Below are 18,458 nucleotides of genomic sequence, written 5' to 3'. Positions count from 1 at the left end.
GACAGAAGAAAAACTATGTTAAATGAAGAGGGAGAGAAACTGCTCTGCTCTCCCAGGTTTAATAGTGGTTTAATACTTCATACAAGAGAACTAAAGATTCCCAGCCATGGTCTTCATAGGCTAAAAATACCATATTCACTCCATGAAGCAATGGAGTGACTAATGAGGCAATAATCTCTAATCTGGGAGGGTACATTTATGATGCTTTCCTGGAGCAAAACTGCTCTAAAGCTGGAAGACTCCACAAATAGCATAGAACTGCCTTAGTGGCTCCTACACACCCTTCCTCTCCTACCAGCTCTCATCTTTCATTATAGAAGCATAGCTAGCATCTCTGTACCCTGATGCCTGGCTGCTGGTATGCCCTGTATGTTGGGCATAGAAATGAGGCATGTAGGAGGGGTTATGCTGGCTCTAAGATATCTGAGGGTTCCTTTGTGCAAGAATAATCCCTCCAATAGCCAGATTCACCACCAATCTCCTGAGGCAAAGCCGCCCCAATGAATGAGAGGCTATTACTTCTATTTATGCAATATGAATTTTAAAAAATATTGATGGCAGAATTTTCATGCCATACTGTGAGGAATGGAATTAGAGACTATCAGGCTACAGCTCAAATAATGTATTACCCATGGATATTTGACAGAAAACCTTTTATTTGTTGGAAAGAAATTATAAAAGGTCAACAAGGAGCTTCAAAGTAACATGTATCCCAGCAATATTACCTGGTCACCCTTCATTATCTTCTTTGCCTTTGCATTTAGATAATAATCTCCCCACAAGGTCTTCAAAAGTACTCCATGTTTGATTCCAATCTTTTGGCTATACAGTTTTGCAAAATGCTCAATGCTAAAAGAAAGAAAAATCTATCTTGATACAAATTGGTATGCACAACATTACACTTATCAATGTAAGCCTGTGTCAACTTATGTGATATTCATATCTAAGTAGTCTTGCATCCCTATTTTACCCCCACAGTTTCTACTGTTTTCTCTTTAGTTCAGGACACTTAATTTTAAAAATAACAATATTTAACATACATCTGTATTAGTTTGAACATTTTTTTTTTTTTTTTTTACATAAAGGCCAACTTGAAGTCTGAATCTGTATCCTAACTAAAGTAACTGATGTTTGTATAATGTCTTGCAACGTGACAGGACACAACATAAATTATTATTCATATTAAGTCAGGAATTTCAAATTCATTCTGCGGAGAGGACCATGTTGTTTTTTAATTAGGTCCGTGACCAGAATCGCAAACTTAAAACCTAAAGCCACGTGAGGATTATGATATGCTACTGATTATTTTTATATATACACAAAAAAAGAAAGAACGCGTATCCACAGCTCCCCGTGACTTTGCCAACATTTATAGATACAATTTAACAAATCTATTAGCTGCTTTAACTACTCCAAAAATTTCTCCCAACTCCCATACACATCTATATCAAGGGAAAAAGAAAGAACTAAATAAAAACCCTAACACCTGCATAATGGTTCCTCACATGGTTTCAACAGCAAGGGAGAATAAATGGGCTTTACAGTGGACACTGAAAGACAACAAATGCAGGCTATTTCAGACCAAGGGAAGAGAGTGAGTTCTAAAACCCCCTTGCTGAGAACACTACCAGCAATTCCCTTTCTTTTATTTTGTGAAGTCTCCAGCTTGGGCTCCTCTGCTTATCGGGACTGCAGAGGAGTAATATCTCTGCAGTACAGTAATATCAAAAGGGAATAGAGGCACTCTTTCAGACAGGTAGATCTTAAGATATTAGCCCTAAATGGCCTAACTCCCACCCAGAAATCAATGAATAGCTACTACAGATCATAGATCACCTGAGTAATATACTCACAGGAAGATCTATGTAAATCTTGTTAAGCTGTGTCAGCCATAAAACGAAAACATCTCTCTTTAAGTATAGATTTCATGATCATATATTCTTCAATATCGCTTTTGGCACTTATGGAATATGCTTCCAAATTTTTAAAATACACACTACTATTGTACTGTCTGACCATACTAAAAATACATTCATGGAAAAAGGCCAAAAGCAAAGTATGTTATATTTTATAAAATAAATCTTTTTACATGACACTTTTGGCAGTTTTTCTTGGTATTTATATGACTTAATTATCCAGTATATTCAAACAAGAAGGATATATCTATTTTGAGTCAAACAAGTCTTGCTAATTGACTTCTAATTTGATTCACTGTGCACCAAAAAGCTATCTTTTCAATCCAAAAAGATTTCTCTTTGAACAGTAAGAAGGGAGATAGAAATAATCATTGTAAAACATTTCATTTCTACATATTGTAGTTTGTACATTATCCCTTGTAAAGAGAGGAAATAAAAGTGAGATTTTATACAGAGAGGAGACACAGACAAATCACAGACAAGCAGGGAGAACTGGAGGTCCTGGTGATGTCAAGGAACTATGACGTGATCGGAATAACAGAGACTTGGTGGGATAACTCATATGACTGGAGTACTGTCATGGATGGTTATAAACTGTTCAGGAAGGACAGGCAGGGCAGAAAAGGTGGGGGAGTAGCACTGTATGTAAGGGAGCAGTATGACTGCTCAGAGCTCCGGTACGAAACTGCAGAAAAACCTGAGTGTCTCTGGATTAAGTTTAGAAGTGTGTGCAACAAGAGTGATGTAGTGGTGGGAGTCTGCTATAGACCACCGGACCAGGGGGATGAGGTGGATGAGGCTTTCTTCCGGCAGCTCACGGAAGCTACTAGATCGCATGCCCTGATTCTCATGGGTGACTTTAATTTTCCTGATATCTGCTGGGAGAGCAATACAGCGGTGCATAGACAATCCACGAAGTTTTTGGAAAGCGTAGGGGACAATTTCCTGGCGCAAGTGCTAGAGGAGCCAACTAGGGGGGGTGCTTTTCTTGACCTGCTGCTCACAAACCGGGTAGAATTAGTGGGGGAAGCAAAAGTGGATGGGAATCTGGGAGGCAGTGACCATGAGTTGGTTGAGTTCAGGATCCTGACGCAGGGAACAAAGGTAAGCAGCAGGATACGGACCCTGGACTTCAGGAAAGCAGACTTCGACTCCCTCAGGGAACGGATGGCCAGGATCCCCTGGGGGACTAACTTGAAGGGGAAAGGAGTCCAGGAGAGCTGGCTGTATTTCAAGGAATCCCTGTTGAGGTTACAGGGACAAACCATCCCGATGAGTCGAAAGAATAGTAAATATGGCAGGCGACCAACTTGGCTTAATGGTGAAATCTTAGCGGATCTTAAACATAAAAAAGAAGCTTACAAGAAGTGGAAGGTTGGACATACGACCAGGGAAGAGTATAAAAATATTGCTCGGGCATGTAGGAATGTTATCAGGAGGGCCAAATCGCACCTGGAGCTGCAGCTAGCCAGAGATGTCAAGAGTAACAAGAAGGGTTTCTTCAGGTATGTTGGCAACAAGAAGAAAGCCAAGGAATGTGTGGGCCCCTTACTGAATGAGGGAGGCAACCTAGTGACAGAGGATGTGGAAAAAGCTAATGTACTCAATGCTTTTTTTGCCTCTGTTTTCACTAACAAGGTCAGCTCCCAGACTGCTGCGCTGGGCATCACAAAATGCGGAAGAGATGGCCAGCCCTCTGTGGAGATAGAGGCGGTTAGGGACTATTTAGAAAAGCTGGACGTGCACAAGTCCATGGGGCCGGACGAGTTGCATCCGAGAGTGCTGAAGGAATTGGCGGCTGTGATTGCAGAGCCACTGGCCATTATCTTTGAAAACTCGTGGCGAACCGGGGAAGTCCCGGATGACTGGAAAAAGGCTAATGTAGTGCCAATCTTTAAAAAAGGGAAGAAGGAAGATCCTGGGAACTACAGGCCAGTCAGCCTCACCTCAGTCCCTGGAAAAATCATGAAGCAGGTCCTCAAAGAATCAATCCTGAAGCACTTGCATGAGAGGAAAGTGATCAGGAACAGCCAGCATGGATTCACCAAGGGAAGGTCATGCCTGACTAATCTAATCGCCTTTTATGATGAGATTACTGGTTCTGTGGATGAAGGGAAAGCAGTGGATGTATTGTTTCTTGACTTTAGCAAAGCTTTTGACACGGTCTCCCATAGTATTCTTGTCAGCAAGTTAAGGAAGTATGGGCTGGATGAATGCACTATAAGGTGGGTAGAAAGCTGGCTAAATTGTCGGGCTCAACGGGTAGTGATCAATGGCTCCATGTCTAGTTGGCAGCCGGTATCAAGTGGAGTGCCCCAAGGGTCGGTCCTGGGGCCGGTTTTATTCAATATCTTCATAAATGATCTGGAGGATGGTGTGGATTGCACTCTCAGCAAATTTGCGGATGATACTAAACTGGGAGGAGTGGTAGATACGCTGGAGGGGAGGGATAGGATACAGAAGGACCTAGACCAATTGGAAGATTGGGCCAAAAGGAATCTGATGAGGTTCAATAAGGATAAGTGCAGGGTCCTGCACTTAGGACGGAAGAACCCAATGCACAGCTACAGACTAGGGACCGAATGGCTAGGCAGCAGTTCTGCAGAAAAGGACCTAGGGGTGACAGTGGACGAGAAGCTGGATATGAGTCAGCAGTGTGCCCTTGTTGCCAAGAAGGCCAATGGCATTTTGGGATGTATAAGTAGGGGCATAGCGAGCAGATCAAGGGACGTGATCGTTCCCCTCTATTCGACATTGGTGAGGCCTCATCTGGAGTACTGTGTCCAGTTTTGGGCCCCACACTTCAAGAAGGATGTGGATAAATTGGAGAGAGTCCAGCGAAGGGCAACAAAAATGATTAGGGGACTGGAACACATGAGTTATGAGGAGAGGCTGAGGGAGCTGGGATTGTTTAGCCTGCAGAAGAGAAGAATGAGGGGGGATTTGATAGCTGCTTTCAACTACCTGAAAGGGGGTTCCAAAGAGGATGGCTCTAGACTGTTCTCAATGGTAGCAGATGACAGAACGAGGAGTAATGGTCTCAAGTTGCAGTGGGGGAGGTTTAGATTGGATATTAGGAAAAACTTTTTCACTAAGAGGGTGGTGAAACACTGGAATGCGTTACCTAGGGAGGTGGTAGAATCTCCTTCCTTAGAGGTTTTTAAGGTCAGGCTTGACAAAGCCCTGGCTGGGATGATTTAACTGGGAATTGGTCCTGCTTTGAGCAGGGGGTTGGACTAGATGACCTTCTGGGGTCCCTTCCAACCCTGATATTCTATGATTCTATGAAATGTATACAGGTGTATAAAATTAGACCAATGATATTTGTACCACACTGGTACCTGATAATCTATCTTCGGAACCTGTAAAAGCTTCTAGTTAGGACTTCACACTCCTAACAAAAGACATTAATAACCTGTCCAAGCCAGCAACATATAAGTTATGCCTATAAAAAAATTTCAAAAATGTACCTTTTTCAGCAGCTTACCCTAAGGCTTTGGAAGGGAAAAAACCCTCATGATTTGTTGTATGTCAGTGACTGCTGTATATAGATTTACTGCATCCTTTCAACACCTGGACTTGATGAGAAAAGCAGATGAACCATTCACTGCACTGGATCTGGCTAATACTATATAATGACTTCATTTATTCTACCATGAAAATATGGAATCTCCTTAGGAATCATACCACAAAACACTATAACAGTCAGAACCTGCCTTGATTAAGGCAAATGCTTCATTGATCCACATTTCACCAGATGGTCATGCTGGCAGCCTGGACAGATCCTCCTGAGATTAATTAAGAAGAAAATGCTCCTTTTTTCATTTAAAGGAAATTCTACCACTGCCATCACTAAACCAGACCATGCCAGCTACTAAGAAAGAAAGAAAGAGAAAGAAAGAAAGAGAAAAAGAGAAAGAAAGAAAGAAAAAGGAATGGTCCCTTGGACCAAACAGTTTTCATCCAACTTTAGCAAAAACAGGAAAGCATTTTTCTGATGACAGAAAAATGACAGAATAAGCAGCATGAGGAAACTACTATAAACACCACCATCACTGTTCTGTTTAAGCTGTAGGACACTGTATACTTCGGAGAACAGGGTAACAGAAGCTATTCTATTACTTATATATAGATGCAAGAATGAAAAAAGTTGACTTAAGTCAAATAGGATTCCAACAGAAGACTCATGAGCTCCTGGAGTGCTCCCTTGGCTGAAATAATGTCCTGTACACAGAGAACCCAAAATAATTCACTAAGAATTTCAAGTCTTAAAACCGAAGGAAAAAGCTTCTACATTTTAGTAATCCATCAAATTAACCTGTGGGGAATTTTAACATTGAGTTGTATTATCTTTTTGTAAACAAACTTGGGCCTATTTTCAAACTTTTTCTTATGTCTGTATTGTACTGCCATATTATAATCAAAAAGCTTCTCTATCCTCTCTAGCACACCAAGGTATCAAATGCACAAATGAGCTCAGGTCATATTCTTAAATCCTTCTACCATGGGAAGCTTAAACAACAATAAATCAGTTTGTGATTATTTATTTAGATTTCAGTCTTTCAAAAGCTTCACATCCGAAGCTCTGGGCACCCCAGCTTAAATTTTAAACACACAAGAACCAGCCCACAGCAGATACAAAGTAAACATTAAAGTAAAAACAGACCAACACAACTCCCTACCTTACCACACTTAATTTAATCACCAGTCACGTGACCAATAAAGCTTAAAAACCCATCAAACTTTCTACTAGACAGAAATACTATTTTGTTACAGCTACATATCAAACATTAACTGATTTGAAATAAAGCACACACACACAAAAAACCACGATACACAAAACCGGTGTCCGAGAAAAAATAATTTGAGCTCATTATGAATTGCAGCTCCAATCTCTATCAGTGCCCCTTTCAACTACTTCCATCCAATTTAGCCTTAAAAATTCCCACATAAATGATTGTTATGAACACTTTTCCCTCAAAGTCAAATAAACTTTATTCTACACCATTCTCTGTGTGTGAATCAAGCCTACATCAAGAATGATATAGGACAAGTGCTCCCTGAAAGTATAACAGGGAGTTTTCACCAGTGTCAAACTCTCAAGACTGAGGTCCTCCCATATTCTTTTCATCTAGCTCTTTGTGTTAGAAAAATAAATAGATTTTCTGACATGTTTGCATACAAACCATCTGCAAAGGAACTATTAGGGGAACAGAAGTGACAAAAAAAGAAGTTAGCCAATCAGACCATGTATAGCATCGCTTTTACCAAAAAGTATTACATTCACCCAACATTTATGAACAAGATATATTTAACTTTTTTTTTAAATAAACAGATTTTAATTTTGTCAAATCAACAATAAAAAATATAAAATTTGAACCTAAATTAATGGGTTGTATCCCTTTAAGTACATGTTAAAGACAAAGACAAGCACTCCACCTTGTGGTAAACAATCAGAATGTTTACAAATCTTTATTACGACCCACCTACCCTTTCTGAAACAAAAAGCTAAAAACAGACACTTAAGAACGTAAGCAAAGAAATTCAAAAAACATATGCCCTTAACAACACACTATGAAATATGGAATTCTAGATTTCTTATGATTTAATGTAATATCTCTGCCACCACTGTGTATCTGATTTACAAATATCTGCTGAAATACAAAAAAAAAAACTTTATAGAAGGTCACAAGAAAACAAATATGAAATTTGTGTGCATGCAGAAACCTAAAAGAAAGACAGCAACTAAACATCATAGTATAAGAAAATATTTTTTGAAGAACATAAAATCCTCGAAACTGTAACTGTTAAGAACCAAAATAGTGATTTATTTCAAGGTCACGAATTGAAACTTTGGAAAAAAAAACTATTCAGCTTTCACATGCCATTGGATGTACAGGAAAATGCAAAATGGTTACCTCTAAAAAGTATTTAGACCAGTTCAAAAGATTTTCCAGCTGCCTTAGTATTAAATATGGTAAATGACACTTTAATGAAATCCTACACTTATTTACTTACCCAAAGCCCCAACCATCAATTGCACTGGCAAATACCACATTCCCCAGGTCTGGCGAGAAATAAAGATGTGAATCATCAGTATCTTCCAAGCCAGCACTCCAGTCATAAACTTGATCTCCATGTATAGAATCTGAATTCCCTTGAGTTTCTGTTTCTTTCTCAGCTCTTTCTTCTAAGACTTTAGAGGTGAAAAGAGCTCCAGTGATTGCATTAACCTAGGAACCATACGTAAAACCACAGAAAATTATAGCTAGTGCTCTAAAACACTGCAACCAACCTGTGAAATCTTTTCACAAAGAAGATTTCAATTATCTAATCATATGACTGTTGCTTAAACATCCAAAGGCAGTTCGCTTAAGCTTAGCAAAAAAGTTTATATATAGACATTGTGGATGAAATCCTGGTCCCACTGAAGTCAATGGGAGTTGTCCCATTGAATTCAGTGGGACCAGGATTTCACCCCATGTCTGTAATACTTCACAAATCATATCTAGTCTTAATGGGATTTAGTGATTTAGTTCTCGGCTTTAAAAAAAAAGTATCCTTTTTCACAATGAGAAATGGTGAATTATTATTTCCAATATGTAAAATAAATAAAAACAGAAAGGAAGATATGACATATAAGGAAATAGCTGTAAATACAGTTATCTCAAACCATTAATGAGAAATCAATTTATAATTAAATATTTAAAGATGACTATTTAACAATTCCAACCCCAAATCAGGCAGTCAGTATTTTTGAGATTATAAATATAGTCTTATTTCAGCCTCCAAAAAACTCAAAATACACAGTAAATAGGGGTTTTAAAAATAGTATTATATCGATCAAATCTCTGAGATATGCCATTAACACTGTTAGTATGCCTCCTGCTGACTTGTAGAGAAGAACTCAATATTCTTTTCAGAGCTGTGTACATTATAAATGCCCAGAAAGATAAAGAGGAATAGGTATTAAATAATCATACGTATTCTTAAAAAAGTTTAATTAAAATAGACAACAATGCATGACTATCAGAAGGTAGGGAAAACTGGTTATCTCACACTACAGTTTGCACTGTTTCTAGTCCAAATAAAAAGGGCAGAAAGTGGCAATTAGAGCATTGAGAAAAAGGGGAAAAAACTACAAAAGGTGTTCTCTTAGTGTTACACTGTAAAGCCTCATACCTGTTCTAAGATATTCTTAAGGTGAGAATATGCTTCCTGAGGAGTTAACTTGAGCTCCACTATCAAACGATCAATTTTATTAATCACCAAGACTGGACGGATATTTTCTAGCCATGCCTGTCGCAGAACTGCTTGAGTCTAGCAGGGGAAAGAAAGTGTTAAAAAAGGCAGGAAAGAGTTAAGGAAACCCTAACATCACAAAATTAATACTTACAATGTTAAAGAAAAAGCCACTAAGTTTAGAAGCAAAATTTAAATAAATACATTATCGACTTCTGGTTCTAAACATCTGTGGATTGTATCCCAAAATACATGGAGTTAGTTATTACAGAATTATGCCATAGTAAGCATTTTCATAGCAATGTAAATTTTAAAAACATTTCTTACAAAAAAACCTTATAATCATAGGAGAATAAATATACTAGAGATATTCTTTTATTTTGGACAATTTTGCTCTTTAAATACACTAAAATAAGAAAAATATGTAACCTTTAAAAAAAAACCACTCTATACTCCCCTTTATTTTTATCTCTTCTGTGCAATAATATTCCATTGCCAGTGAGAGCACGTACTTGTATCTCCAACACCAAGGCAACAGTATCTCAACCACATATTCATGAACACATTCTATGGTTAATCACTCAGCAGTAAATCAGACTTCATATGCAATACACAATTTATTAAAAGAGAGTAGCATTTTACAGAAATTCTGACCGTTGGTTTGTATGTCTCTTCTGTTTAATGTATTTAAGACAGCTAAACAGTAACATTTTTGTCTAGTCTCATCTCCATCCTTTCTCAATCATTTTTTAAAATCTCACCTGTGGACAGACTCCTTCCACAGCATCCAGCACTATGATACAACCATCACAGAGTCGGACAGCAGTTGATACTTCTGAAGAGAAATCCACATGCCCTGGGGAGTCTATTAGATTAATGAGATACTCCTGATCACCTAGAATCAAACAATTTACTTTTAAATACACAAAGTGACTGCTATAAAAGTTTCTATGTTCCTTACTTAGCTATAGACATTAATATTAGCAAGGACACCAGGAGCCTGATTGTCAAACATATTTAGACAACTAATGTAGATGGTGGAATTTTCAAAAGTGCCTAAGCAGGTTAGGAACTCAACTCCCAACGACTCCTGCTTAGGTACTTTTGCAAATCACAATTGGTGCCTAGTTACATCTTTAGGCACTAAGTACCTTTGAAAATCTGGCCCCACCTAGCTCAGGAGAAAGCATACCAATTTTGGAATGCCAATAGCCAAATCGCCAAACAACCATATTAACATCTGTGTTTAAAAGACACTAACAGTTGCTCACCATGAAAGTCAACCCTTTACTCTTAAAAGATAAATTGTTGAAGTATCACTTAAGATAGAAGCTACATTTTTTAAAACAATTTTCATTATCTGCATTACTAGCATATATCTTTAGATTATTTAAAAATGGAAGAATTTTTTAAATCTACTGTCATTTGTTCATTTTTGCACTCTACTCATCTTAGAAATGACAATATGGTCGACTACATTTCAATTTCTAATTTTCATGTATAGTCACAAAATTAAAATGCGTCTGCAAACACTGGAGGGGAATGTTTCTATAATAATAGTTGAAAGAAGTTTTCCTCAAGCTTAAAGAAAACATTTGCATGATGCTGTTAGACTTTATTTTTACAAAATTTAGATTTCATTCACTATTGAAAGTTGCCCTTTAAAAATATATACCTGAACACTGAACAACTTCCATACCTAGCCACCCAAATTTTTATTTCAGATATAGTAATATATTTAATATTGTAATACCTTCCTTTAATAAAGTCTGAAAGAAAACAAATATAGAATATAGCAGAATATTCTAACCAGTTACAGCAGTTTTCATTTCTAATATGCCTACTAGGTAGAAAAAAGAAATAAAGACTTATGACATCTAATCCAATCCCCCCATTAGCATAGGTTTGTTCACCACTAGTGTTTTGTCCAACTTCATTTTACACATCACAAGTGAAAAGCTTCTAACACTAACCTTGGGAGGATAAGTCTTCTCTACTACAACTCCTAGGAGATTATCACACAGCCTAACAGATCTCCCAGTCAGGACATTTACCCTGATACAAATGGTGCACTTAACTTGAGCTAGAAAGAATGTTTTTAATTGAGGACTTGTGAACCCTTTCCCCACTCCATTCTACTGCTGTTGGATGGGACAAGTGGAGGAGAAAGATGTGTTTGCCCAAGAGCTGCAGTTGTGTTGAAAGAGAAAATACACTCAAAAGCAAAAATATACACAAGACAAATCAGGACCACCAAAAAATAAATATTTAAAACAAAACAAAAAACAAATCTACATTTGTAAATAAGAAATCCAAACCACACTCATCAGCAAATAACTAATGCCTAAACAACCAAGAAAAATTCACACTCTAAAACAGTGGCTCCAGCATAAGATGCGTCTCTGAAGACAACATCCAAGTATGCAACAAAATTAGTTATGCAATACTCCTTAATAAGCCAAGAGAGACTAACAACAGCCCCAACACCACTTAAACAAGATGTGCTAGCCAAGAATCTTCATCATGCCTTGATAAGTCAAAAAAATTCGGTTTATGTATCACTTTTACTCCTGAACAATATTTATTGCACTTTGAAAAAATAAACATAATTAGTTTCAGTGGCTTTTAGCTGTTTATTCTTTACATACTATGACTTAATTATAGGAATTTCCTAACCAGTTCTTTAGCTTGGCCAAAATTGTAGAAATGTGTTTAGGACAGAACAGACAGCATATTTAAGAACATGTTTTGATAAAAAGTGATGCATATTAACTATTATTGCATTAAATTATAATTAATGGAACAAAAATTATTCTCTGTAACTGAGTCAAGACAGTAGGTACTGCAGCATGTAAAGATAAAACACAGGAAGCTATCACTAATGGGGATAAGCTTCACTCATGATATCCCAAATTCAGAAGTGAATTTTCCTTATTGAAAATTGTTGTTTTTTAAGTAACTTTAAAAAATACAAGTCTGAGCCAGAACCCTAAATGTTCAAATACTATAAAACACCATAAAATTACCAACAAGATTTCCAAATTCTGCAGCAGGCTAGCACCAAATTCGTATATTCTTCTTCATTAGTTTTGTGGAGTTAGACACATTGAGATTCTTTAAATTTCATATGAAACTCTAATCTTAAAGCTGGTTTTGTGTAACAGATCCACAAAGTCTCACAATGCTCAAACCAACTGTCACAGGACAGTTGGCCCTCTAAGGGGAATTAAGTCCTCCCCACCTGAGATTGATCGGCTACCTCCCAACTAATATTGATATCACTATAATCCAATGATTATAAAAGCCAACTAGTGGATTAGGTGAGTAGGGGAGCTGCTGGAAGTAAATGGGTCCCCTATGGCTAACCCTAGAGCTGGGATGACAGAGACAAGAAGAAAGGCCTCTGGACTCCTGAAGCCTGCTTTGGGCAGGGAAATAGCTTCATGAGTTTTAGGATAAAGAATAAAGCTATGCCCAGAAGGAAGAGCCTGAACAGATTGTGGGCATGGCATTAGTCCTTCCTGGGCTGGGGGAAATACGCCAGGAGCCTCACACCAACATACATGGAAATGTATTTTAATTCTTTCATGGCTATTCTTTTCAAAATGGACAATCTAAGCACAAGTGAGCCAATTCCCCAACACCTTAACCAAATGGTTAAACTGAAACCAGGAAGATGAAGAAAGAATAATCACAGTCTGGAAGTTCTCTGGTTGTCATTCACAAATAAGTAAATAAACAGTCTCCCACTTTCCCCAGAAAAGTTGTCTTGTTTTACAGAGACACCAGTAAATGCCTCATGGAGACACTGAAAGCTTAGTTTAAAACTGCTCCCTAACTGAATAGGAAATTAAAGTGGAGAGTTCAACATTTCTATTTTCAAAATGTCACAAATACTAATGAAAAAGATGCATGCAGTTTTATAAAAATCTAACCAATTCTGTGTTAAAGAAGCAATAAAAGAATTAATCTAAATGTCAGCACAAAAGCTAAAGAGCATAAAGATAGTGGAAAAAAATTAAAAGCAAGGCAATGCTATTCAAGCATAAAGCTAGCCATGTCTTCCAATGCTTGTATACCCCACATTGCCCTCAACTACTTTATAATCACAATGTAACTAAAACGGAAAGGCTTACATACATTATTAGTGCCCATGTGTTTATTTTATCTCTCAAAGTTAGCTCTACTATATCAGCCTGGTAGAAATCTACTCTGCCCAATCGCTCCCATACTTAAAGATGGGGGGAGAGAAAGAAGAAAGGGCACTCGGGCAAACTTAGCTTATCCAAACCTACAACTAACATTGTGGCAAACAGACATCCTGAAATAAAGAGTATAGCAGACTCTAATTAGGACTGTGTGCAATTATTACAGAACTAGTCAGATGTACTTAGAGAAGTGGTCAAAAGAAGATGGTGTTCATTGATGCCATTGTTTCAGGGCCGAGGACTAGAAAAATAAAAATAGGAACATTTGGACTTAAAGTAACAAGACATCAAAACCAAAATATACAGGGAACAAATATGGAAGATAATGAACAGTTGATCATCCTACAATGTAGTATTTTTAAGAGAAAATACAAAATACAGGTTTGTACAAAAATTCACCCCACACACTTACAAAGGCGAACTTTAACAAATCCCACTTCTTACATTTTCCCATCATCATTTCCATTCCAGGAGACAAAGGAAAATAATGTAACTGTAATGAATAATATCTAAAAACAGCATGGAGAGGGTAAGGGAAAGTTCAAATATTAGCAAACTCAGAGCAACAGCAGGTATTTGGGTCTCATCCAATGACGTTCCTATTGCTCTCAAGAGTCAGCAGTTGGGAAATGTGTGGTTAGTTTCATGAATTATCAATGTGGGCAAAACTTTTTTGAGTAACTTCTTCTATATCAATAGACATAGGCATGTTTTTACTACAAAAAACAAGCATTTCTCTCTCTGATGCTAAGATATCAGCATCACTTACTCAGCACAGGTGACCACTTACTAAGTTTAGTGAAATAAAATCTAATTATCCAATCTGGGAAAATTCTGTATATCCATCAAATAGTACTAATGTTGCATTTGCCTACGATCATTCTATCAAGAAGTTAATTGTTCTAAATTGTGGCCAAGTTATTTAAAAAACTGATGTTATTTCTGAGTTCGGCAATCTTAGATAAATAAAAATGCTAATTAAAAACTATTTCTGTGCGTATGATGGAAAGTTTCCACAACTTTGGGAGCAGAGACTGAACCATCCTCCCCATCAGTTCCACCTCTAAAATAAAAGGTAGCATGAAAACTGAAGTTCCAGGCATCCACAGAACATTTACACTAGAGGTAGAAACTTCCCAAATACTGTTCCAATCAACATGCTTCCACCATGTAGGAGTGAAAGGACACTTCATTTCCACATGATTCTTCTTGGAATACTCAGCAGAGAAAGGTTTCAGAGTAGCAGCCGTATTAGTCTGTATTTCGCTGTAGCTCACGAAAGCTTATGCTCAAATAAATTTGTTAGTCTCTAAGGTGCCACAAGTACTCCTTTTCTTTCAGCAGAGCAAAGATTTCAACTTTAAAGGGGATTTAAGTGATGAACACTTAACCAGTTTTCAAAAAATTTATGCTACGTGTTACATATTTGCATACAGTGGCCATTTTTGCATGAAGAGGTATAGAAAAAAAGATCCTTTCCTCCACAATTCACTTGTAAAGCAGACTCCAAGATGAAGAAAGATATGCTGCACAATGTTCATACGATGTTATCACTCATAAATGTCTACATCTGACTCATTTAGGCCTTGATCCTCCAAAGACTTTCTCACATCCTGAACTTTAAGCACAAGTGGGTCCCACTGAATTCATGAATGCATGTGCACCACACAGAAGTAAAACTGTGGTTATGTTTTTTAATTAGAATGATTAAAAACACAAGGTTGCAAAATGTAAATCTCTGCAGAACCAAGGCCTAAGGGACAGATCCAGGAGTTAACTGCAGGAAAAAACTTGAAAGGGATAATTAATAGAAGGAAAAGCAAAGCAAAAAAAAAATCTCAGTAGTCTGTACATTTTTGTGCAGCCTCTCTACCTTACCTTTTGCAAAGTGCAGTGATATAGCACTAGATTTCATAGTAATTCCTCGGATCTGCTCATCTTCTCTACTGTCTAGATATCTCAGCTAAAATAAAAGACCACAAAAAGAGGTGATAAATTTGTACACAGATATTTCCCTAAGCTATTCTTTTAAATGTGAAAGGGTATGTCTGGAAGAAAATTTGTAGGAACTCTCAAAAATGACACTAATTAATTATATTAGATTATAACTGTACCTTTCCTGCCAATCGATTGGAGATTATTCCATTGCTAGATATCAGACAGTCAGCTAGAGTGGTTTTGCCTTTAAAGAAAAATAAGTGACTTTGTTTAAATACACACACACCAATGGGTTATCAAACTTGATATTGTTACAACCTAGTAACTATCAACAGGCACACAGGTTTCTTTAAAAAAATTAATAAAAATGCTTTATTAAAAACCAGTTATGGTTACTCAATATCACCTACATCTGCCTCTGACAAGATATGCCTCTCATCTCCATCTCCACAAAAAACATGCAACCTTAACTGTGACCAAAAGAATATGTTGAAGAAGAAACAACAACAACAAAAACCCAACCATAACTCCTCATTACAACATGGAAATAAAGATTAACCACTACTATTAAACAATAACCTCCCAAAACAATAAACACTATTTCAAATTATTTCCACTTAAACAGCAAAATATTTCTTCCATTAATCATCCAGCACAACACAATTAAAAAAAAAAAAATCAAACTAAAAAAACACTATATAGACACCTACCATTTACTACAACACACTACCAATTAAACATTCTAAACAATAAAAAAATATTAATTTCTAACCATCCCACATGATCAAAGTTCCATGTTTTACGTAGAAGCCATAGGAAAAGACAACTTAGGTGGGCAGTGAAAGCAAGATAGGTAAATTCACAGTTTTCGGCTTAACTAGGGATTTCCTGGCTTTTATATGGTTGTGTTGGTCATATGTGCACTTGAGTAATGTTAACCAATTTTAAACAAAGTTCTTCATTTTCTGGAACATATATATCATTTAATGTGTGCATGCACATACACAGCCTAGTCCCATGTACACACACGTTTTGATTACTTTTATTACAATGTGGCTTGGGAGGGGTTTTTTTTTTCTATAGCCTACTCCCCACATTTAAAAGCCACATATTGTAGCAGCCCTCCCATGCCCATTAATGCCACCCTGCCTTGCCACAAAAATGCAAGGCAGTTAGTCTATACCAAGGGAAGAAAGGGACTTTTCAGATTTCAATGTACGCTGATCCAGCGAGTGAAGAGACATCACTTGACTGCATTATACTTTCCCTTTCATTTTTTCCCCCCCAAATAGTATGGATGAGCACAGTTTTCACAAGTAATGCCACTGCTCACTAGTGCGGTGTGAGGCTGGGGGGCAATTTATACCACCTTTCACCAGGGATCAGTGCTGCACCCTACAGCAGATTCACACTCCACTAAAGGTTTAAGTTACAGCCAGAGTTCCACAGCCAGCTATGTAAGGGGGAGGGGGAATATGAATAGCATATCACCCAGCAGTTGTTGAGATGCTCCGTTATTGGCCATTACTGTCCACTTTAAGGGCTATATTGTCAACCACCCCCACCAACACCACAGAACATTGATTGCAAGGGTGCCTTCTAGGAGGACTTCTCACTATCAGTGGCCCTGTGCCTAGGGTCAAATCAGCCCTGAACTGAACCCATGAATTTAAACACATGAGAAATCAATGGTTTGAAACACTTATCTTCAGCAAAATGACAGAAATATTCTTTTACAATTTAATCTGAACACATAAGAACATATCTCTAAATGACTGCTTATAGCAAAAAGTCCCTCTTACCATGGTCCACATGAGCCAGTATACAGATATTCCTGATACTGGCAGGCTTTTTCTGGAGTCCAATCATCTTCTCCAAACTAGAGAGAACCATGATTACCTATTTCTGTGAATAAGGAAAAAGCATTTTATACTAGCATCATAACTCAAGAAAGATCTGAATTTTTTAAATGCACACACAAGTATTTATAGTTTAGTTTATATATAAATATCAACTAAACCTAAACCCATCCATGGGCAGTACTTAGGTAGCTAATAAATTATGTTTCTATAACACCAATCACTCCAAATCAGATACCAAAAAGATTTACAAACAGAAACACAAATTTTCAGTTTTTAATCCTATACATTTTTCATGTATTTGTTTATAAATACAACAAATACACAGTGGAAATCTGTCCATTTAAACTGGGCAGAACCACACACAGAATTTAAAGGGACAGTGTAAATTTGGCAGCCACCACTCTTTAAAAAATAGGTAAAACAATTCCTGTGACGACTATAATGGAATCACAGATCTCTCTTTTTCCAATGTGCTTACTTTGTGTGTTTGACAGCACTCTGCATACATAATACGTTTGACTGTTTCCCCAGACAGTTGTGCAAGCCCTGATCCTGCAAACAATTAAACAAGCGCGCAACTTTACTCACGCGAGTAGTCCCATTGGCATCAGTGGGAACGCTCATGAGTAAAGTAACACGTGCTTAGATGCTTGTAAGCTTCATCATGTGCGTCTTGCAGAGCAGCAAAGTAGAGAAAATCATTTTTAAAGAAGGAAAAGCGCAGCGTAAAACCACAATGGCTGTCGCGGGGCTCGGGGAGCACATGTGCAGTACCCACAGGTATTTGATCTTTATTTATGTTTAACTGATTGCAGGTCACACTAATGGTGCCCCTTTCGTGCAAACCCCTCTGGCAAGGGGGGCAACGCAACCGCCAGGTAGACAAGACACTGCACAGCGGAGCGCGGGTGTGCGTGGGGACACCCCAACTCCTATTACGAGTGGCCGGGCCCACCCACCGCAGGAGTGACCGTGGGCCCCGCCCGCTGTACCGTGGGTGTGGAGGATGAAGAGCCGGGGGGACGCCGGAAGGCAGGGCCGGTGGAGTGGATTAAACACACCGGCTGCCGCCCACCCTGGCTGATCCGGAGATGACCTCAGCCTGGTGTGAGGCAATTGAGAGACCCCGCAGCTCTCTTCCACTGGGGGCGGGGGGCGCAGGCCGGGCCCCCGGGCGAAGGACAGGGCCCGGCTGGTCACTCACCCCGCGAATCCCCCCCTGTCCTCGTGACAGCACAGCCAACTGCCCACGACCGGAAGTCGCTGCGACTGCGCGCACCTTTTGTCTCCAC

The 18,458-nt window shown here is 38.2% G+C and overlaps 1 protein-coding gene across 6 annotated transcripts in view; it reads right to left on the bottom strand.

The window, feature by feature from the left end:
- The window catches only part of EFL1 (elongation factor like GTPase 1), a 155,584-nt gene extending 137,142 nt beyond the window's left edge, over positions 1-18,442 (bottom strand). Inside the window, exons 1-9 of one of the 6 annotated variants that reach the window (XM_073304079.1) lie at positions 18,159-18,430; positions 17,755-17,838; positions 17,107-17,209; positions 15,481-15,548; positions 15,245-15,329; positions 9,920-10,053; positions 9,099-9,236; positions 7,935-8,149; positions 726-849 (exon numbers count right to left, since the gene is read on the bottom strand). In XM_073304079.1, coding sequence (XP_073160180.1) covers positions 726-849; positions 7,935-8,149; positions 9,099-9,236; positions 9,920-10,053; positions 15,245-15,329; positions 15,481-15,548; positions 17,107-17,197 — 855 coding nt within the window. In that variant the 5' untranslated portion in view covers positions 17,198-17,209; positions 17,755-17,838; positions 18,159-18,430. Of the gene's footprint in view, positions 1-725; positions 850-7,934; positions 8,150-9,098; positions 9,237-9,919; positions 10,054-15,244; positions 15,330-15,480; positions 15,549-17,106; positions 17,210-17,754; positions 17,839-18,158 lie in introns of all 6 variants that reach the window. The other 5 variants (XM_073304080.1, XM_073304081.1, XM_073304078.1 and 2 more) reach the window with 5 other exon arrangements.
- Positions 18,443-18,458: the final 16 nt, after the last annotated feature.

The sequence above is a fragment of the Lepidochelys kempii genome, chromosome 10 (assembly GCF_965140265.1).
Source record: "Lepidochelys kempii isolate rLepKem1 chromosome 10, rLepKem1.hap2, whole genome shotgun sequence".
NCBI classification, from domain to species: domain Eukaryota; kingdom Metazoa; phylum Chordata; order Testudines; family Cheloniidae; genus Lepidochelys; species Lepidochelys kempii.
Note: the sequence above shows the minus strand (reverse complement) of the source record. Positions and strands in the feature narration are given on the sequence as shown.